The sequence below is a fragment of the Bactrocera dorsalis genome, chromosome 1, assembly GCF_023373825.1.
Source record: "Bactrocera dorsalis isolate Fly_Bdor chromosome 1, ASM2337382v1, whole genome shotgun sequence".
Taxonomy (NCBI): Eukaryota; Metazoa; Arthropoda; class Insecta; order Diptera; family Tephritidae; genus Bactrocera; species Bactrocera dorsalis.
The window spans coordinates 43,457,735-43,481,353 of record NC_064303.1 but is presented as its reverse complement, the minus strand read 5'-3'; the positions used below and the strand labels follow the sequence as shown (position 1 = coordinate 43,481,353).

Here is a 23,619-nt window from a genome sequence, read left to right as displayed (position 1 = left end):
CCACCTCCTCCATTCACTGTAGCCCATACAATCGCCTCAGATTTTGGTGGAATACTCTGATTATCATCAAGAATCACCCACTTACTTTCAACGTTGGTCTCATATCCGGTGTTTATAGGCATCTCCATGTTCTGGCAAAACAGCATTTGCTTGTTTAAATCCAAAGTAACCAAGTGATCAATCATGAAATCTACTCCCATTATAATTTCATCCATTTACGATACCGTTGATAGTAAGATTGTTGTCATGGCGACCTATTTGTGATATCGAGATGGCGGGGCAAATAGTTGTGGGAACCAGCTCACGCCCCTTTGAACTGTTCCGTTTTAGTTTAACGACTTGTGAGATGTGGATGCTCCGTCCTCGTTATCTGTTGGTTGTTTCCGTTTTGATGGGTTTACTTTTATATTGCAATTTCGGGTGTCCACTTCACGAATTCCATTTATGAAGCTTTGAACTTTCACCCTCTCAATGTAATCCACAGGTGCATCTGCATTTGCCAAATGAGCCAGTCGTTCTATTTCAGTTGCGAACTCTTGCAATGACTCATTCATTTTCTGACCCCTATTTTGCAGTTCGATCTGGTATATTTGTTTCCGGTGCTCACTACCATATCGTCTTTCTATCGCACTCATCAATGCCTCATAGTTGTCCCGTTCACAGTCTGGAATAGTCTGAAGGATTTCTACCGCAGGTACTTTCAATGATACAAACAAAGACGCTACTTTGTCCGCTGCATTCCAGTTATTGGCCATTGCTGTCTTTTCAAACTGAAGTTTGCAAATTTGAAATGGAATACTTCCATCGAATGTGGGTGCCTTCAATCTTGGATTATTTGTTGATGGTGCAGGGCCATGCAGTTGCAGTTCTCGCATCCGATTACTCAATTGAAGAACTTCTGATTTCAAATTTTTTTCGTCATTTTTTAACGTGCTTAATTCGTCTTCCAATTTTGAAAATTTCTGTTGCACTTGTGTATTATTTTCTGTAATCTGTTGTACCAAACGCTTTTCTAACTACGTATTATTTTCAGTCTGTTGTGTGAGGCAAGACTTTAACTGTGATGTATTTTCAGCTATTATTTGCTTCATAGCCACTAACAGCATGTTCGTGTCTACACTTGATGATGTTCGTTGTTCTTCTACTTTTTCTTCTACCTTTGTAGAAGTTTCTGGCCCATCAAATTCGAACTCGTCCACATTAATTCCATCCGCTTCCATTGCTTCACGTAATCGTGCCTGCAGATCCGCCTTTTGTCCGCTTATCGGCAAATTACGCTCCTCCAGTTCCTTTTTTAATTGCTGAATTCTCAATTCTCCGAATTTAACCATCTTGAATTTGGATTATTTGACAATCCCACTTCTGACACCAATTGTTGCGAATTTGCTCCTTGCTAGTTTACTTTACTAGGTTCGTATCTCTGGATTGACAACTAAAATAAAAAGTTTAATTCACTTTAACAAAATCTCTTTATTTTACAACTCGTCTACACTATAGCAGTTTACTCTTAGCACTGGTTGATTACGTTGGCGCTGCCACGGCTTATATAGCCACGCACTCCTCGCTGATGCCGACATGTCCTTCTAGAATATTGCATCTGGAAATTACAAGAACATAATGCTATACGGCGCCAAATGAGCTATTGTTTAGACAAGCAGACAGCCGCGGCGCCAGATGTCTACAACAAGACAAATGCTATTCCATATACCTACAGCTATAATAAGGGATGCATATAGCAATACAAATACAACTTAATACTACTTTTGTAACAATATGTTTTTACAGATTGCCATACCGCAAAAAAACAAAAATCAAATAAGTGTAGCCACATTTTTCTCTCTTATATCCCGGGATTTTTGTACGTATTTCTTTAAAGGGCTCGCACATTTTCAATGTTATAAGCGGGGAATTTTTTGTGACCGGGTTTTATTTCCTTATAAGCGGGGAAATCATTATCACTCAGCGCATGCGTTATCACAAAAACAACAACAAGCACAGCTTCTCGGGTGTGCGCTGCTTCATTTCATACTCGAGCATAGCAACAACGATGTCGTGCTCCAATGAAGTACCAATACATTGCACTCCACTAGCGGATAATGGATTAAGAGCTCAAACCGAAATGCGGCACTTAGAAAAACGAGGAATAATTATTGCCAAACTCTACTAATTACGCTCAAGACGCAATGCGACAATCGGTAAACACTCAAACCGTAATACAGCACTAAGGGAAGTGAGAAATAGTTGTTGCATAGCCTTGCGAATAACACTCAAGCCGCAATGCGGCAATCGGTGCATCTGGTAAAATATTGGGTTGGTTGATCGTGGAGTAATTTATTAAAGCTCAGAATAAAATCTGCATTAAAACGTCATCTTTAACTTATATAAATAAATATAGGAAGACGGCGCAAATTATTTCTCTACTCCCTTTTTCAGTTTGTACAATTTGGTAACAAAATGGGTAGCTTCACAGAAGCCTCAACCTTATTTAACTACATTTTAGGGTTCTGTTGAGCTTTATTTTTGTGAAATCGCCACATCTAATTCGTATTTCAGTACGCCTCATATTGAAATTTATATAAATTATCTAATTATCCGCGCGTTTATCACAAACGTAACGGGAAACCCGTACGAAGTGCCAAAGCAGTGCGTACAGATGTCAAACTATGTAAACAAAGACGAATATGTTTCACTTGGTATTGTAGATTTTGCTCGAACCTTTTAGAATTTACTCGCGCTTATACATAAGTGTGTTGCAGCTTAGCTAAATGTTACATAAAATTATCTGCCTAAATTTAACATTTTCTGTTATAAGTAAGTAATGATTGTTTTTTTTTTTTGCATTGACGCTCGTAAGTTGGTTATAAATTAACATTTTCTGATTTTTGATTTTGAACCATCTTCATTGGATTCCCTTCAAAGTGGTTAGTCAGCTATAGCGAACGACAAAAACCCAACTTATTTTTATATATAATTGGATTACAACGAAAGTTAAATAAGGAATTAAAGTGATGTTTGCACTATTTAATAGAAAAAAGTGTAGAAGCGTTTGGTTTAAATTTGAAATGCCAATATTACTTTCCATTTGGCACATCAGTAGGGGGATTCTCTTGCTCTTGCAAAACCTTTGAATGGTGCATGTATTGCAAGAATTTTAGAATTTTCCAATTGTTGCAACGAGACAACAACAAAACGCACGCAGACAAATATTTGCAGGGACTGTAAAATATATCAGGCCATGTTTATTTTTGTGCAATAACACTTTAAACTAATTACAACCTTGGCCAGCTGTTATTTCACATAAAGATATACCTCGCTGTTAAATTGTTTGCAGACAAAAAAGAGGGAGGATGAAATGCGTGAGTACGAAGAGCTGGCCGACAGGGGTAATGTTCGAAAATGCGGCGACTAACAGAAGGTTTCAAGACCAGAGTATTGCTCTTGTAGAACTCCCAGAGGTGATATAGTGACTGAGGCCCAGAGCATACTGAAATTATGGAGGGAACACTTCTCCAGCCTGCTAAATGGCAGTAAAAGTATAACGCCGGGAGAAGGCGAACCCGATTCCCCAATCGATGACGATGGAGCAGACGGTCCATTGCCCGACCATCAAGAAGTTCGAAAACAATTACCCATTTGAAAAACAACAAAGCGGCGGGAGCTGATGGGTTGCTCGCCGAGCTATTCAAACACGGCGGCGAAGAACTGATAAGGAGCATGCATCAGCTTCTTTGTCGAATATGGTCGGGCGAAAGCATGCCCATTGATTGGAATTTAAGTGTGCTTTGCCCAACCCACAAACAGAGAGACCCCACAATCGGCGCCAACTACCGAAGGATAGGCCTCCTCAACATCGCGTATAAGGTTCGATCAACTGTATTGTGTGAAAGATTAAAGGCCTTATCAGTGTGGCTTTAGACCTGGCAAATCAACAACTGACCAGATATTCACCGAGCGCCAAATCTTGGAAAAGGTCCGTGAAAAGAGAATCGACACTTACCATCTTATCGTCAATTTCAAAGCTGCCTTTGACAGCAAGAAAAAGAGCTGCCTATATGCCGCGAGAGAAAAGTTATGCGAAAGATTTATGGTCCTTTGCGCGTTGGCCACGACGAATATCGCATTCGATGGAATGATGAGCTGTATGAGATGTACTACAGCATTGACATAGTTCAACGAAATAAAAGACAGCGGCTATGCTGGCTAGGTCATGTCCTTCGAATGGACGAAAACACCCCAGCTCTGAAAGTTTTCTACCCAGGACCTGGTGGAGAAGAACCTGGCTTTGCTTGGAATCTCAAATTGGCGCCGCCTTGCGAAAAGAAGAAACGACTGGCGCGCCGTTGTTACTTCGGCTATAACCGCGTAAGCGGTTTCTACGCCAGTAAAGGATAAATAGAAATTGCTAAGGAAGGAGACTTTAAATAGATTTAGTAATTTTAATTTAGATTTAGTAATTTTAATTAAATTTTAAAGATTTGTTACTGTTTTTTGTTAAGAATGCGTGCAGAAAGAGCACCAATTCACAATTATCATTTACAATAAATTGACTGAATCAGCCGTTCATATATCACTAGATACTGCAATGGGTGCTTTCATGGAATTGCATATTTCGGTATAGGATTTTTGCATTTTATGTTATCGTGCAATCTTGCAGGGCAAAAAAATCCTTCCAATATGCAAAAATTGTTAATACAATCGGACCTATTTTCCCTCCAACTTTACACAGATATCTATGTTACCGTTTGGCACACAGCGTGGCCTATTGCCATTGCCGTTGTCAAATCTGTGTAGTATGTGGGCATTTGTTATCATAACATAATAATTTGCGAAAAGGCGTCGGGTAGGTATGTTGGAGCTAATGTAGCACATGTTTTGAACTGTTTAAATTTTTTATAGATGAAAAAAATTTATGTGGAAAATAAAAAAGGAGAAATAACCTTTGTTGACAAATGTATTTCGTGGAAAAAAGGATTTCATATTTTCGAATTATAGCAACTGTAGTATTAATTTTATATACCAATTCAAATAATAAGTTTAATATGAGCAAAAATATTTTGATTTATGCTTGCATAAGTTTATTAAAATTATGACTTCGCTCAATCGGCAAAATATTTTGTATAATTTTTCTGCAAATTAACAATATTAAACTAAATATTTATTTGTAAAAAAAAAATGTATTAAATTATATTACTTTATTTTTATAATTCAACACCACCGTTTTAATACTCGCTCTATTAAATTTAATATTACCGAAATTAAACTGCCGTCGGTATACAGTGAATGGGATGCCGTTCATTGCTCTCAATAAATGGCATAGAAATTATGTGCTTGTATAAGTTTATTAAATTTAAGACTTCGCTCATTCGCCAATTCATTTTGTATAATTTTTCCGCAATTTTACAATATTAAGCTAAATAGTAATTTGTTTGGAAAAAATGTATTAATTATTTTGAACACTAACTTTATTTTTATAATTTAACGCAACTATATTAATACTCGTCTACTAAGTTTAATATTACCGAAATGAAACTTCCGTCGGTATATATGTTAATGGGACGTGTTGCCTCTTCGAAACTTATCTGTCAAACTAATTAGTATTCCATATATTGTAAGCAATAAGCTGTCACTTCAGCAGTTTGACAGATCTGGATATGTTCGCACAGTTCAATGAAATTTCATTTCACGTTAATTTCGTCAAGTAATTATAGCGGTTTACTTCTGGCATCCCGTCTTTTCTGAAATCAGCTGATCGAAATTCCCTGATCTCCTTCGCTGACAAATAATCAGGGAACGCGTTTGAACGAAAAATGAGAGCCAATGCGAGAGTCTCGTATCATATTATCCATGGCAAAGGCGCAGGGTAGCTGATGTAGCGCATGCTTTGAGCTCTTGAAAAAACTTATTTTATCACATTGCGAAATGCCGTCGGGTAGGTAGCTGATGTAGCGCATGTTTTGAGCCCTTGAACTGTTTAAATCTTTTATGAGGAAAATAAAAAATAGATTACGATCCGTTTGTTTACAAATGTGTTTCTGGGAAAAATAAAATAATAACAAAGGATAAAAATCGTTTTTACACATGTATTTCTGGGAAAAATAAGATAATAGGAAGAGGATAAAGATCCCTTTTTTTACAAATGTATTTCTGGGAAAATAAGAATTCATATTTTTGGACTACTATATAATAATTGTGGCATAATTTTTATATACCAATTAAAATAATAAATTTAAAATGAGAAATGATATTTTGATATATGCTTGTATAAGTTTATTAAATTTAAGACTTCGCTCATTCTCAACCCAATTTGCATAATTATTCTGTAAATTAACAATATTAAACTAAATATTAATTTTTTCTTAACACGTTCGCGGACGTGAATGCTATAGCATTCATTTTCATACTGATGCAAAATGACGTGAATGCTATAGCATTCAAACTTTAAAGCCAATTTTTATTCATTTAATTTAATACAATCTTAAGTTTTTGTAATTAATACACATTTCAAAATAATGACCAATTGGTTCATTAGATACTTTCATATTATTTTATCTTTTCTCAGAGTACTTACAAATTCATTCACGTCATTCTGGTTGAAAAGTAGTATCTATATCGTCGTGGATGCTATAGCATTCATTGTATATAACGGTTAAAATACGATGTTCTGACTACTCTTATAATATATGTCTAATTAGATTTCGGATATTACAACTAGTTTCAAAAATAATTGCCTGTATATTTTTGCAGCTCCCTAAAATTTTTTGCGTCCGCGAACGTGTTAATACTCCCTCTTCTAAATTTTATACTACCGCAATGAAAATGCCGTCGGCATATGTGTAGATGGAATATGTATGTTGCCTTTTCGAAATTTCCATAGAAATGAAAACTGCGCTGTCAAACTGCTGAAGTGATAGCTTATTGCTTACAATATATGGCAAACTAATTAGTTTACCATATATTGTAAGCAATAAGAAATATGGAGGCACGGCAAAACAGTTAGTAAGACATAGATTTTATTCTGTCGAGATGCCCCATTATGTTATCGAATATGAAAAAATATTAAATTTGAGAATTTTTACTCACATCCGTAAAGTGTTTGCTAAAAGTAGTGATATTGGTCTATATGAAATATGTGTAGCATAGGAGATGACGATGTTCTTGATGATGGCATCAGCAGCCTCATGACACCACAAAAACAAATGTTACACTATTTGCCAAAAGGAACTTGTTATAAATGCGGTCAAGACAGAGAATTGTATAAGATACATTTTCGCGAAGCGGAATGTAAGAATTGTTTTCTCATTTTTGTGAACCATAAATTCCGAGCAACAGTTGGATCTTCTAAAGCTCTTCCAAGAAATGCGGATATTCTTTTAGTGTTTGATGGAAGTGCTGAGTCTGTAGTCTTGCTAGATATGTTACAAACGGCGCAATCGGAATCAAATTTTAAGAGACTACATTGCTACCTCAAAGTTCTATTTCTTGACGATTACGAAGCCTACAAAGACACTTGTGGAATAAATGATTATAAATTGTATATACAGCAAGTAAAAGATCTTTTATTAAGCTATGATAATATAAAATGTTATGTTACTAATTTAAGATCTGGCATACATCAAAAGCCATTTGATATTAAAGATATGAACCTATATTTGAACAGAGAAATGGAAAAAGAAAAAGTATTTTCCAACGACATCAATAACATTCAAACGTCAACAAGTCGTAACGAATTTATAAAACTTTATCGAAAGAACTTGATAGCTTCTATGGCTACGATCTTAAGTTGCAAATACGCTTTTATACCTACAATAAATATAAGTATAGCTACCGATCTGCTCTCAGCCATTGCACTTGGACAGGGAAATAACGTCGCATGTGATGTTGCCTTCAAAGATGATCGTTTGGTCAATGGGATCAAAATCATGCGTCCAATTAAAAATCTAACTGAAACAGAGGTCTTACTCTATATACGTGCACGAAATATAAAATGGTGTGATAGACGAGATCATGTTATAAATGCTTCAAGCAGTATACAACGAATAACTGAGTTATTTATACGTAATCTACAAAAAAACTACAGCTCCACCGTTTCAACTATCATTTGTACAGGAAATAAAATCACCTCAAACAATGACAGTTATGAAGAATTTGAGGAAAAATGTTGTTTGTGTAATTCTTCAATAGTTAACTCTGAAACTCTTTCAGCTGTTAGGTATTCTCGATATGTTTCTGAAAGAATGTCAAGCGATTTTGATTTAGACATAAACTTCAAAAAATTTTTGAACTTAACCCAAAACCAAGATCAAAAAGTATGCCACAGTTGTCAAAATATAGGACGGGATAGCGATATTAATTTAATAAAGCATTATTTATAAAATATTGATTTAAATTCATTCAATATAAAACGTTTAAAAATTTGTTAATTATAGGTATTCTTAATTTGTGTGATAGTATCGCGCCGGTTTAGTATCGTTTATGGAGAAAATTAGGGGGCCTACCCCCCTCACGCCCTCTTATTGGAAAGAGGAAGGATCGAACTTTTTAATAAGAAAACCAAAATGTTTCAGTGATATGTATATACATATTTAATTGCATATATTAAAGATACAAAGGGATCCGGGGTGACCGAAGTACTTTCGTGTAGCTCTCCTTTCTGCGTTGGCGGCCTTCGGCCGCGCTCTAAAAAAATAACCCTGGTCGGGCGAATACCCGGGGTGACCGATGTACTTTCGTGTAGTACTCCTTTCGACGTTGGCGGCCTTCGGCCGCGCTTCAAAAAAAAAAAACACCCTGGTCGGTCCAACACCGGGGTGTATAATTTTTTTTCGCATAGAACTCCTTTTTGAGTGGAAAAAAAAACCCTGGTCGGTCCAACACTGGGGTGTATCAGATTTTTTTCGCATAGAACTCGTTTTTGCATTGGCGCGCTTTAAAAAAATAACTCTGGTCGGTCCAACACCGGGTTGTATCAATTTTTTTCGCATAGAACTACTTTTAGCGTGGGCGGCCTTCGTCAGCGCTTAAAAAAAAAAATAACCCTGGTCGGTCCAACACCGGGGTGTATCAATTTTTTTTCGCATAGAACTCCTTTTTGGGTGGGCGGCCTTCGGCCACGCTTTAAAAAAATATAGGAAAATACACCAATTGTTCACTAATTGTGAACCGATTTTTATAAAATATGTTTTAAAATAAAGTTCTATAATTTAAGCATACATGCGTGTTTAAAATTTTCACAGTGAGCCAAAATTAACCGGCGCGATACTAAACCCAACCCAAAATTACGATAGAGGAACACCTATACACACATTTACCCTCAGAAGTTTTCGTGTTATTTGTATTTAAAGTTAAACATTTTTAATAAAGTAATGCAAGTTATTTCACTATGTTTAACTAAAATTTCCATTTGTTGTGTGTTTTAAAGAAAATAAATATACTTAAAAAACTATTTTGCGCACCTACAGATACAAGAAATTGTGTGTTTCATTTATAACAAAACCAAGGCTACATATTTTGTGTTGTGAAAAACAAAAAAAAAAATGTTTCGTTTATAATCTTTATTATTATTTAGTGCAGAAAGAAGCTCGACACAAAAGAACTCTGAACACCACGGTGTTGGACCGACCAACCCTGGTGGTTTTTTTTTTTGAAATACTCTAAAAAAAATTTTCGACCTAAAAGAACTATGAAAACCGGACTAGTGCCATTCTTTTGAAGAGCGGCCAAAGACCGCCAGAGCTGTTTGTCGTCATTGGAGCAATTTCTTGCAGCAGGGTTGCTCCGTCACCTCCTGACTCGTGCTGGCATTGAGTCCAACCCGGACCCGGAGGAATTTTTCTGCTACGTTTGCGCAAAAAGGCTCGGCACGATTCCGATTACCTTGGCGGAGGGGTAAAAAACCGAATTTCCGTATAAATGGGATATGTACGGATAGGGGGGCTTCTCCAGAGGAGGAATATCCAGAAATTATGTAAAAATAGCTAATATTTTTCAAAATATTCACGTTTCAAGGGGAATGTTTAGTTTAGTATCTCATTTTGAAGAGGTTTTGCGCAAAGGTGGAGGGGGCGGGGGGCTTGCTACCCCCCTCATTTGAGAGGTAATGAATGGAACTTTTGAATAATACCACCCTCCCCCCCCCTAGGACCCCGGGGGGCTCTAGGGCAGCCTCCTGAAAATGGCGTAAAATCGTAGTTTTTCCATACAATTTTCACTAATTATTATAAAATTTGTGTATTTTTACGCATAGAGTGACTCTATGTTTATTATTTTTATTATTTCAATGAATTAAAGTGGAAATCCACTTTATTTAAATAATAAAAACACTGAAAATTAAAAATTGTATATGCATCGGTAATAATGCATACAAGTAGTTGAAGTACCAAGATAACCCAACCAACCATTTATACAAGACCCCCTAAATAATAAAATTGGGTTTTCATCGCGCGATCTTTTTTTTTCAAATTTTGAATATATTTTCAGCATAATATACTACATTGAAACAAGCGCCGCAGGCGAAAATTTGGAATAAAAAATCGCGCGATTTTGTATTCCAAATTTTCATTATATTTTCAGTATAATATATTACATTGAAACAAGCGCCGCAGTATATAAGACCTACCATTTTGATTCGTTGGGTTATTACTATCTTCCTTTTGTGCTTATTTTCTTCGTCGTTTGACAGTTCATATTCAGTAATTTTGCTTACATTTCAAGGAACAATATAACACGTAATTGAAAGCTGTTTTATTTATTAAATTGTACATAAAATTGCAACTTAAAATCCATAATTTATCATTAATTCAATTAAATATATTTCAAAGAATGTGTGTGTGTTAAATTGGTTAAATTTTTTGCTAGCAGTGCAACAAAAACTTCAAAAGAAGAGAGCCATTGTTTGAGCAAATGTGAAAATGTGCGTTTTTTGCGTACTTATATCTAAAAAACAAATTAACATTTAACAATAAATTTACATTTAAACAAAAGTTTAATTCATTGGCTATCCGTGCTATATAAATTTAAAAAAATCCGTGCACGCATTTAAGAGGAATAAGCAGTGAAAATGAGATACTAAACTAAACCCAACCCTATTACAATTTTATACTATAATAAAATCATCAGCGAATACCCGGGGTGACTGAAGTACTTTCGCGTAGTACTCCTTTCTGCGTTGGCGGCCTTCGGCCGCGCTCTAAAAAAATAACCCCAGCCGATCGAATACCCAGGGTGACTGAAGCAGAGAACGTATATTTACAGAGAAGGTTCACGATGACGAAAATTTAGGGATATTTCAATTTTGGGATATTTACTGTTTTGGATGAGCGTGTTTCACCACAGAAAATTATTAGCGTGTTTCACCACTTAACATCAGGGGACACGAAAATGGCAGAATTGAGCATTTTCAGTGTTAAATGAGAACAATAATGATAATTCCAATGTTAAGGAATGTACGCATACAGATTCCCTTTTTTACTATGCGCAAACGATGCTGCATATAATTTATATATGTACATACATACATACATATGTTTGTATGTATATTTTCTACATATTTTATATCAAAGCACACAAGCATGTTTATACGTACATACAAATTGAACTATTTCATGATAAATTCCTTAAAATCTTTGGAAATATATAATAAACTCATACATGCATTATTACCTATGTATGTATGTAAATCTTTAATTAATGTACATAGGCTTGATAAGATATATATGTATGTACATACATATTTATTTACAGGTCAGGTCTTTAAAAGTTTTGATAACATGTTAAAAGACCAAGCGGTCGCACATATTCACGTACATATGTAATTATGTGTGTATGTAAACAAAAAGAAACCCTGCCAACATTTGGAAGTGTCTTTATCGCCAACGCCAAATACGTCACGCTTTAGTCACTTCCGTACGTTAAAATAAAGATAGTTGTCGCGTTCACGTGTCAAACGCCAAATGCGTCACTTTTAAGTCACTTCCAGACGTTAAATTAAAGATTGTTGTCCCGTTATGCAAAAGATAAACAATGAACGCGATCACGGACGTTGAAGTCGCAGCGACTGCAAAATGAAATTAGATGAAAACAACAGAATAGAAAAGGAAGTTGTTGACATCTGGTGCATTGGTTTTTGTGTCTTCTGCAGTCTGTGGTCAGTGCTAAAGTGCGATATTGTTTTTGGAACAAGTAAAATTATTTGTTTCGTGGTGTTTTAATTTGAAATATTATTGAAAATATAATTAAAATGAGCGAATTGTCAGCAAAAGCTATTAAATTGAAAAATAAAAGAGAGCATCTAAATTAATATGCAATATTAATGAGAGCACATATAGCGGCAGTAATAAAGTGAAAAAAAAAACAACAAAAAAAGAACAAATGAAAAAAACAGTATCCAACGATTTACAACATTTGCACTAATAAAAAGTAATATTTCACATAAAACTATAACTATAAAGAAATCAATTAATTCTGTTTTCCTATAGATGCCTGTCATTCCAAATATTCGAACTCGACCGATATGGATATAAATAAAGTGTGTCAACAGCACATACTTCACGCCCGAGACAGAGTACAAAAAAAAAAAAAATTAATGAACTGAAAATTTAAAAAAATCTTATTTCTAATATTCACATGAATTAATTATTTAATTTTTTTGTAAAACATTTTTGAATTGAAATAAATATAAAAAATTTAAAAACGAAAATTTTAACTTCCACAAGTCACTAATACGTAACTTCCATAAGGCACTAATACGTTACTTCTGAAAGTAACGTTCGCGGGGAACAACTTCTCAATAAGGAAGTGACTTCTACGATGAAAAAAATGTATCGCAGACGTTGAATTGTAACTTCTTGAAGTCACTTATAAGTGACTTTTGCGATAGAAAATGTTGGCAGGGAACATACGCATAATGTTTGTAAATTTGTCTACCCACAACTTTGTATGTAAATGTGTACAATTATTGCTTCATGCGAAATCTTCGTTTCACGGGCAACCAATGGCTGAAGCTTAAGTTTTTTCAAAGAGTCAATGTGTCGAAACTCAAAGAGTCACTCCCGGAACGCATTGAGCGGGGGAGACTGCAAGCGACATCTGTCAAATATTAAAATATACACGTTCATATGGACACAGTTATGTAGTTGTGCAGCTGTCTAAATAACTGTGTCCTTAAGAATGTGTGTATTTCAATATCAGATTCAGATGGCGCTTGCACTCTGTCGCGTTCTATGTGTTCAGCACATAAATCTGTCGAAGCACTGACGCGACCAGACGCGAAAGAAACTAACAAACGATCGCCGATTGTTACCGCTTCCCTTGCCGCTGTAACAGCTTTGCGTTCCAACGTGCGTAAATATGTATGCATATGTATGAGCTTGCATACATATCGACGCGGATTTTTGCGAGTCACGGAAAAATATTTTAGACAAATATTATAAATCGACAACTCCTATGTTGCCACTTTTGTCACTTCTTTCTGTGAAGAAGCATCAGAAAGATGTTCAATTTATGATTTTTAGCTTTTGCCATCGTCGCGAAAAGACGCTTGTTGGCAAAGGCCTGCTCGGGGAGATGTAATGGTGGCTACTTTTATGAATGAAGCGAGGTCGCTTGTGGCATATGCCCCTGCGTTTATGAATGAAATCGTTTTTGTTGTAAAATTTACTACATTTGGGCTTCGCCAATTCGGCTGTGATATTGACTTGTGACGTTGCCAATGCTATATTAGACGATTGTTGTTTTTGTAGAACAATATTTGTACTTTTTGCGGGTGACATATCTACATGTGAACGCATATAAGTATGTATGTTGTGTATGCATTATTTGTGAGGGAATGCCATACGCACATATTTACATGTGTACGCATATAAGTATGTATGATGCTATTTGAAACAATTCTTGTTTTTGTAAAGCAATGTTTGTAGTTTTTGTGGGTGACATATTTACATGTGTACGCATATTTGTATGTACATATAGAGCAGTGCGCGCACACTTTTTTACTGATAAATGATAATATTACGATTTGAATTTGAATTCTACCTACATAAGTATGTATGTATGTAACTATGTGCTAATATCTAGATGCATATGAAAATTTAAATTATGAAGTGTGATTTACATATAATATTGTTGTAATATATAGTATTAAGTGTTTTAGGGTATCTCATATACATATGTATATAGCATATGTATGTATATACAACCATATTCATACATATTTATATGAAATTATATAATATTATCAAACATTATAAATATTTAATAAATAACTCTTATTCGCACATTAACTACAAATATAGTTTTGAAAAATGCATAATTTTATTAGAATGTTATCAGTTTTGCATGCATTCAGAAAAATATGCAAAATGATAATCATATCAATTAATATGATTGCATGTAAACGTATATAATTATATCCAAGAGAATAACATACGTCTGTAATAAGAATGTATATTTCTGAGCATAATTTTCATTGAATGCTCAGCTCTGTTCACGCGCCACTGTTAAAGTTTCTCCTTCTTAGCTAGCTGTGGTGAAACACGCTCATCGCATTTTGTTAGCTTTTGACAGTTTACACGCCTGTCCGTTGTTGGACCTTCTCTGTAAATATACGTTCTCTGACTGAAGTACTTTCGCCTAGTACTCTTTCTACGTTGAAAATAAAAAAATATATTGAATTTTTGTTATAAAGTGGTTATAATTTATGGTTATCATGCACTCAAAATTTAAGTTTTCGTTATAAAATGGTAAATTTTGGTTATTATATCTGTCAGCGATTTCCATTTATTTTTGATGATGCATTGGTTTGTATTTTAGGTGACAATATATATATTATTATATTTAAAATATGAGTTTGAGTGCATAATAACCAAAATATATAACTACTTTATATCCAAAACTCAAATTTTGTTTCAATATGAGTGCATAATGACCAAAAAATATAACCACTTTATATCCAATATTGAAATAAAATTTAAGTTTTCGTTATAAAATGGATAAATTTTGGTTATTATATCTGTCAGCGATTTCCATTTATTTTTGATGATACATTGGTTTGTGTTTTAGGCGACGACATATATATTATTATATCTAAAATATGAGTTTTGGGTATGAAGTTGTTATATTTGTCAGTTATCATGCACTCATATTGAAACAAAATTTGAGTTTTCGTACTGCACTGTATACTTTACACTTTATTACGTAATATTATTATATAATATTACTTATTTGCTTAATAAATTTAAAAAAAATATCCATATGCATTAATAGAGGAATTTTTGTGAAAAAGAGGAATTTCAGCGAATTGCCTTATCATCACATGGCAGCGCTCCATTTCGTCGTAATGAGGTTCAAACAAGTGTAAAATTTGATTTTTAAAATGAAGATTTTTTAGGTAAAAAACCTTCCAAAAGTGTAAAATGTAGATTTATTTTAAAGATTATAGTGCAATTTAATTAATTTCATGTGAAAAATGTGAAAAAAGTGTGTTTAATGTGGTGAAATAGCTCCTTGAAATGGTCCAATTTTGCGAATTTTTGAACTTTAAGGCCGAATATCTCCTAAACTAAGCGTTTGCGGACCCGTATGTTTTTTAATCAGGAGGACTTCTTCTTTCCAACGGTGCCTTCAAATTGCGGCGCCAAAGAAATCGGAATTGTGCCAAAGGCTCCATCCAAACTCCACATTGGTCAGGTGTAATACATGCAATGGATAGAGCCATCTTAAAACCTGCTCAGGTCTTAAGACTCACAGGAAGTGGACCACGCGTAACGTGGCCCCATGTTGCCTACGCAATACTGGGACACAAGCCTCTACGGCTGTGCAATTTGCACATAGTTCGCGCGCCGCGCCGAATGGCCAACAGAGGACCTCCACGGTCCCTAGGAGCTCAATCTGCCAACATGGCTCCCACTCTGACTCATGAATCGAGAACGTGTATCGATAGCTGCGGTCCAAGAAACCAAGCTAAACAGCCGTTCAGATCTTCTGAGCTGTGTCGGTTTCAACGTGTTACGTAAAGATCGTGAGCGAGATAAAGGTGGTGGCCTAGCCTTCATAATGCACAACACCGTGCAGTATCACAGGATATAAAAGGAATAATAGAAAAAATAGGTGCGCTACTTCGTGGGGAAAACAGTTTGGTACTAGGCGACTTTAACGCGCACTACGATCTTTGGCATTCCAGTCTGTCAAATGATCGTAGGGGGATGGAGCTGGCGGAACAGATTGACGATGCGACATTCTGCACAATGAATGACGAAGCCCCCATCTGAGTTATGTGCACCTGTAATAGCTCGCCTGATATTACCATTGCTCGTGGTGGTCTGATAAATAGCATAACCTGGCGACCTGTGCTAACTCTCGCATCAGACCATCTGCCCATAATTATCTCGATCGAGAAACCTCCCGATTTCGTTTCTATGGGCAACCGTACCTTCATTAACTTTAACAAAGCTAATTGGGTCGGGTTCACAGAATTTACTGAGAGCACCTTCAACGCTCTACCTATTCCTACGGACTTATGCGTTGGCGAACGTCAATTCCGCAAGGTGATTGCAGCAGCTACCGCTCGCTTCATCCTGGCTGGAAGAATAGCGGAAATCGGCCTCAATTTCCCAGCCGAAGCAGCCGTTTTAGCTAACGAGGGATCTCAATTTGGAGATTCGGCGTATGGTAAACCACCATAAGCGGGCTAAATGGATAGAGCACCTGAAGTCCTACAACCTCACCATCGATGTGAGTAAGCTTTGTGCTACTGTCAAATCTTTGTCTAATACGAAGAGACATGACGACCGAGTTGAAGTTGAATTCAATGGTCATGCCTCTTCGGACCCGAAGAAGTGCGCGAGCTATTTTAGCCGGCAGTTAACACTGCACCCTTCGGTAGATAAAGCTAAAAGACGTGTTAACAGGCGGCTGCGCAAAGTGCCAAACGTCTGCGCGCCGCTTACTTTCACCGATGAGGAGGTTCAGAATGTCATCAATAAAGCAAAATCCTCTAAATCCATTGGCCCTGATAGAATTAACATGCTAAAGCAAATAGGCTCGACGGGAGTAAGTTATCTCACCAAGGTCCTTAACCTGTCACTGACCCCTTTTTAAATACCCGATGTGTGGAAAATCAGATGAGTGATCCCACTACTGAAACCTGGGAAACCCGCCAACAAAGGGGAATTTTATCGCCCGATAACTCCTCTGTCCAGTAGTGAAGATACTTGAGGCCTTGCTACTCCCGACTTTCACTCACCACCTGAGCCTACCCTGTGAGAGAACGATCCTCGTAGCGTTGGACTTGTCAAAAGCTTTTGACACAGGACTGAAAAGGTGGACTATGAACTACCTGAACGGTCGTCAGTCATCCGTACTATTTCGAGGTGAAACACCTAAACTGAGAAGAATTAAACAGAGGGTTCTGCAGGGTGGCGTCCTCTCTCCGTTACTGTTTAACTTCTACATCTCCAAGCTCCCGCAACCATCAGAGGGGGTTTCCATAACCTCGTACGCAGTTGACTGCATGATATTGACGTCGGGCAATGGAATCGATGGCATGTGTTCAAAGGTAACTACCTCTTCGACATTTCTCGTTTTCTCACTGCACGAAACCTCACACTTTCCTCCACCAAATCCACAGCGACCATATTTACGAACTGGACGAAGGAGGAAGGAACTTAATATTGCAGTCCTAACCCTAAGGTTTTAGGTATAATCTTCAATAGCCTGTGCTCCTTCTCTCCCCATACGATCGCGCTTTTCGATATCCTCAAGTCGCTAGCCGGCAGCACCTGGATGAAAGACAACGAAACGTTGTTGGCAACTTACAAGGCAATCGGCCGGCCGGTCCTTAACTACGCAGCACCAATATGGTCGCCTGGATGCAGTGGTACACAGATGAAGAAACTTTAGACCTGCTAAAATACTGCATTCCGGACCACGACGGGATGCCTTTTGCATAATGAACTCCTCTCCAAGCAGTTCCTGCTGGGATGTTTTCACCCTTGCAGCCATCTGCTTGTAGCGGACTCGGTACTGACCGCCATTCACAGTGGAACCATCAACACCTTCACCGACTCCGTTCCCGTGAATGGCGTTCTTGGAGTCAAATCACCACTTATCGCAGACGAAGAGCTTCAGTTGCCGCAAGAAACGGGAGTGACCCTAGCGCAACTTCGTTCTGGATATTGTAGTAGGTTATATTCCTACTTATCCAGAATAGACCCCGACATACCCAATGTATGTCCTGCATGCAACGTGTCTCCGCATGATACTGACCACCTCTTTGTATGCCCTACAAACCCCACTCATCTAACACCCTCCTCGCTTTGGTCTGATCCCGTCGAAACAGTACGTTTCTTAGGCCTCCCGTTAGATGACGACGACGGCGACGCAAATGACCCTTACCATCCCAACGGGGATTAGATAACCGTTAAAACAACAACAATAAACGCCACGGCGGAAAGAAGGACGTCACAAAAGAACCATGAAGTTATTGTTGGACTAACCTTGGTTAGTTTTTGGAAGCCACAATTCCGATTACTTTGGCGGCCGGATAAAAAGCACGAATTTCGGTATAAGTGGAGTATCTGCTGATAGGGAAGCTTCTCCAGATTATAAATATGTAAAAATAATGTTTTATACACTTACTCGTTTTAAAATATTCTCGATTAAGGGGTTACATGGGTTTCACAGTTTCAAAAAATCTAAAATTTTTTTTGTCTTATTAAATTCTATCTCTAGAATATTGTCCTAAATTTTCAAGTTGATCCGACTAATAGTTTCGGAGATACAGTCTTGAAAAGGTGGGCACTCGAGGTCAGGTATAGGCTGAGGGCGCAGTAGGTAAAATTGTTAGCCGTAATTCTTGTCCCTTTTTTTCTTTATGTAGGGTAAACTACTGGAAAATATTTCATTTGGTGATTTCTCGTTAAACTACCAAGTTCATTTTGAGGTTATAAGTGTTTGTTGTGAATTTTATTTGATAAAAAATGCCGTTTAAAGTGTCTAGAACCCAGATAACGGAAGGTGTTCGTAGAAAAGATAGACCTAAAAAGAGGAAACAATCGTTTAATCTAAAAAATCCTGAGGTAGATGATAATTCTTTCACGAGTACGTCGGCAAAAAAATTAAAAGGCGATGACAAACAGCCCGTGCCAGAGGTAGCCACGTTGCTCTGGTTTTTTCTACACTTTCGTGTTTTGTACGGTGTTCCAACATTATTGAACGTGGAGGTGAAGAAAAATTTTGTAATGGAAAAGTAAATTTTAAACAATGCTCCAAATTCGGTCTGGGATTTAAACTTGTGGTAGAATGTGAACGTTGTATGCCAAAATATATATATATATATGTCAAAAAGTTGGCAGAATGTATGAACTAAATCGGCGGTTCATTTTTGTTATGCGAGTATTGGGTTTGGGTCTTGCTGAATGCAAGAAGTTTTATGGTTTGATGGATCTAAGCAGCTCCTTTTTGAATCAATCATAATACGACTTTTATATTAATAAAATACATGAATGTATTACCATAGTTACTGAGAAACTGTTCTCCTCTGCTGCTACAGAGGAAAAGCAATTGACAAGTTTAGCAAACAACATGGAAGATACGACAGATGTGACTGTCTCCGGTGATGGGACGTGGAAAAAGCGTGGTTTTGCATCACTTTATGGTGTAAGTTCTCTAATTGGATATCAATCAGGAAAAGTCTTGGATGTCATTGTTAAATGTTCATACTGTAAACTATGTGAGTCTTGGAAAAAAAATTAGATACGGCAGAGTTTGAAGAGTGGAAAGAAGAACACATCGAAATTGAACAATGTACCGCCAATCACACTGGAGCATCTAGAAACATGGAAGTATCTTCAATTATTGAAATGTTTAAACGTTCTATTGTAAAACATGGCTTGAGGTACGTAAGTTATATAGGTGATGGAGATTTTAAAACATACTCTGGTATTCTCAAAGCCAAACCTTATGGTGAAAATTTTGTTGTCAATAAGAAAGAATGCGTTGGCCACGTACAGAAGAGGATGGGAACCCGGTTGCGTGATTTAGTGAAGAAAACTGTTGAGGAAAAAATAGTCAATGGCAAAAAACTCAAAAAAAAAAAAAATTCTTTCTGGTAAAGGTAAATTGACTAGTAAATTGATTGACAAATTAACTGTACATTATGGCTTATCGATAAGAAGAAACAGTGATTCAGCTGATAAAATGAGGGATGTGATATGGGCAACTTATTACCACTACAGTTCTACAGACAAAAACCCGCAGCATCAAAATTGCTCTGAAGATCCAGACACGTGGTACACCTGGCAGCGAGCATCAGCATCAGGTACTCTCTCATCGTTCAAACACCAATATACTCCACTACCAGATGATGTTTTGACTGCAATGAAATCGATTTATAAAGACCTGAGTAAGGATGAGCTTTTGGAGCGGTGTGTTGGAGGATTTACACAAAATAACAATGAAAGTTTCAATCAGTTGATTTGTAAAATTACTCCCAAAATACTTCCAGCTGGGTCGATAATCGTTCAAATTGCTGCATTAATCGCTGTTTGTATTTTCAATGAAGGATATCAGCATTATTATTAATTATGCACGGTATGGACCTAAATCCTGGTCCAAATTCCCATGAATATGCCCGAAACATGGATGAAAACCGGGTGACCGCAGCCGAAAAGTAGTCTAGCAGCGAGACTCGTGAAGCAGGGATTCGTCCTAGACTGGAGCAAAAGGATGCCCTGGACATTGCAGCTGCGGCAGGTTCTCTACTTTATGGCCCAGGAATCGACGATTCAATGTAAGTTAAAAAAAAATGTCCACTTTTATTGTCTCTTAAAACTTTAAGCGCGTTTATCAAAACTATTAGGCTGTTCACGGTAAGGTGGTTATCGGGTTATATGATTATTAGATTAAAAATAACCTCTATGCTCCGTGAGCACCCTATGTTGTATGGTTATTTGCTTATTTTTACGCAAACAGCTAGCTGTTCATTGTTTGCAATTTTAGTTCAATGAAATTCCAACTTATAAAATGCCTAAACAAAGTTTAAAAAGCAAAATAATCGAATTTAAAATAAGTTCTGCTATTCAGGAAATGGACTTTATTGAAGGTATGTGCTATTAAATAATCCGAATTTTAAGGGTTTAAAAAATTCTTTGTATAAAATTTGCAGACATCTTGCATAATTTGCTGATTGTAAACAAAAAACAGCTGTTAATAGCAGATTTTCCAATAAGAAAATCTAAATGGAAATGCCATTCGCTTAGTTTTATTTATTTTTTGTGCTGCCATTTAGTAAAATTCCAACCACTTTCTAACACTGGAAATAAGCAAACAACCACATAACCTGTAAACAAGGGCCTAGGTTGGTCAACATTGGTTATTTTGTCATAACGCATTTTGTTGTTGTTTACTTAATCACATAACCACATAACCCGATAACCACCTTACCATGAACAGCCTAATAATGTTTTCAAAGTCGATTGTCAAGATTTCTCGCGAACTACTAAACCGATCTTGATGAAATATTGCACAGGTCTTCGAGATATCTACACGGTCTTGAACGAAGGATTTTTGTTTTTTTAATTACAACTATTTAAAAAAAAATGTCGAGAAATTTTCATCGAAATTGCATTTTTTTTATAAAAACGTCTGCCAAAAATCCAATTTTCATTTTTTTTCCTTCGTCTAATACCTAGTATATTGTCTTTACTAAAACACGTATTTCTTATTTTTTATTTCAGATAATTATCTATAATAATCCTGAAAGACAACGCTGATGCATCTTTTTTCCGAGGGACTGCCGGAAATGGCGTTGTAATGACTGCCATTTTGATATTTTTTTTTTGAAAACTTTACAAAATGTTTATTAAATATGAGTCTTTTAAATAAAAAAAAAATTTCATTAAAATATTTCATTTTGTATATGTAAAAAAATGATTGAGAAAAGACCGTTTTTTGCCCGAGGAAACCCATGTAACCCCTTAAAAATTAAAAAATTTGTACCAATAACAGGCACAATTTTTTGGCGCCGCGATTTGAAGGTACCGTTGAAAATCGAATATTTCAAGAAGCTATTTCACCATATTAAACACACTTTACTCACATTTTTCACTTCAAATTAATTAAAATAAACTATAAACTTTGAAATAAATCCACATTTTACATTTTAGCAGATGTTTTACCTAAGAAATTTCTATTTTAAAAATTACATTTTACACTCGTAGATAACATCATTATGTGCTAAAAATTACGACGAAATGGAGTGCTGCCATGTGATAATAAGAAAATTCGCTGAACATATGTACATATATGTATAATATGTGATTTATATTTAATAAACACAAATAAGTAAAAATCTATGATAATATTATAAAATTTATATCATATCGGGGTGGCCGAAGTACTTTTGCGTAGTACTCCTTTCTGTGTTGGCGGCCTTCGGTCTTGCTCTAAAAAAATAACCCTTTTTAAGCCAATACCCTGGCGGACTGAAGGACTTCGGCGCAGTACTTCTTTCTGTGTTGGCAGCCTTCGGCCGCGCTTAAAAAAACTAATCCTATTCGAGCCAATAATGATATAAACAGTCTTTACGCCCTGCAAGACAACCCCGCTAATATGCATTAGCGGGTTTAATTTACATTTTCTTGCGTATTTCACCCATGTTAATGCAAATTTGTAATGCTCAATAATTTCGTGCATTTAGCTGAATTTACCAAATTTGAGTAGGCAACACTGCTCAAAATCGGCCGATTTTTGCTATTTTTTGACAGATGTCGCTTGAAGTCTGCCGCCTCCTTTGCGTTTACAGCATCAAAGATAAGCAGTTTTACATTGCTAATTAAATTATGTGCAAGTATATTAACAAACCCAAATTTAAATATTTTTAGATGACAGAAAATAAGCAACGCAGAATTTGCTATCCATTTTTCCAATATTCTCAACTTTTTCGCACACTTTTTTCGCATTACAATCAATTATTGCTTTTAATTTCACTCTATTATCTTTGAACGTAGTTAATAATCACCCCTATCATGCATTTCGATTACGTTCCCGCTCTACGCTCCGCCGGAGTCGAAATTAGGTATCATGCTTTGCGATTGGATTGAAAGAAGAGGAAGAGCTATAACTCTTTCGAAATCAGCTGTTTGCTTTGAAATATGTGAAACTGGAACATAACAAAGCAAAAATACACAAATTACTGCTGTTCAAAGAAAATAAATAAAAGTAAAATTTTTATATTGTTATTATTTTTATTAAACGTAACTATGGAATCTTTATCCGCGGCGATATTACTGGTTGAGGAGGAGAGCAGCGCATCTCAGAATGCTGGGGTGAGAATTGAAAGGAGAAGATTACGAGATATGTGCGATCCCTTCCAGATGAATGACGGGCTGTAAGTAATTGCACATGAAAGTAGACATTTTTCTTACAATTTGTTTACTTATTTAGATTCAAAAAAATTTTCGTCTGAATAAGGACGCATTCAAGTATGTCCTAGATACGTTTGCGGAAGAAACGACGGCAAGTAAATTTGATGCTACCTCTTTCCAAAAAGCCTGCACATCTTCCTTAGGACGCTGGTGGAAACCGTTGGCTATATCTAGCTTACTCTCCATCATATCTGCCAATTTC

At 36.3% G+C, this 23,619-nt stretch overlaps 2 protein-coding genes and 1 long non-coding RNA gene across 5 annotated transcripts in view; 2 read left to right on the top strand and 1 right to left on the bottom strand.

The window, feature by feature from the left end:
* Nucleotides 1-5,102: 5,102 nt before the first annotated feature.
* LOC105223892 (acyl-coenzyme A diphosphatase NUDT19) overlaps nt 5,103-23,619 on the bottom strand; it is a 196,091-nt gene continuing 177,574 nt past the window's right edge. Inside the window, exon 7 of one of the 3 annotated variants that reach the window (XM_049445864.1) lies at nt 5,103-5,977. In XM_049445864.1, the coding sequence (XP_049301821.1) occupies nt 5,784-5,977 (194 nt within the window). In that variant the 3' untranslated portion in view covers nt 5,103-5,783. The remainder of the gene's footprint in view (nt 5,978-23,619) is intronic. The other 2 variants (XM_049445859.1, XM_049445861.1) reach the window with 2 other exon arrangements.
* On the top strand, nt 6,993-9,468 carry LOC105228358 (cytoplasmic tRNA 2-thiolation protein 2). The gene has a single exon (XM_011208167.4). It carries the CDS (start codon nt 7,128-7,130, stop codon nt 8,370-8,372), a length of 1,245 nt encoding a protein of 414 aa, XP_011206469.1. The 5' UTR covers nt 6,993-7,127; the 3' UTR covers nt 8,373-9,468.
* LOC125775698 (uncharacterized) lies at nt 12,896-21,886 on the top strand. The gene is made up of 2 exons (XR_007421303.1): nt 12,896-20,782; nt 21,729-21,886. It is a non-coding gene; the product is annotated as an uncharacterized LOC125775698 (long non-coding RNA).

Coding starts and splice junctions, on each gene's coding strand:
- LOC105228358 (XM_011208167.4), top strand. CDS start 7,128: ATGTGTAGCATAGGAGATGACGATGTTCTTGATGATGGCATCAGCAGC.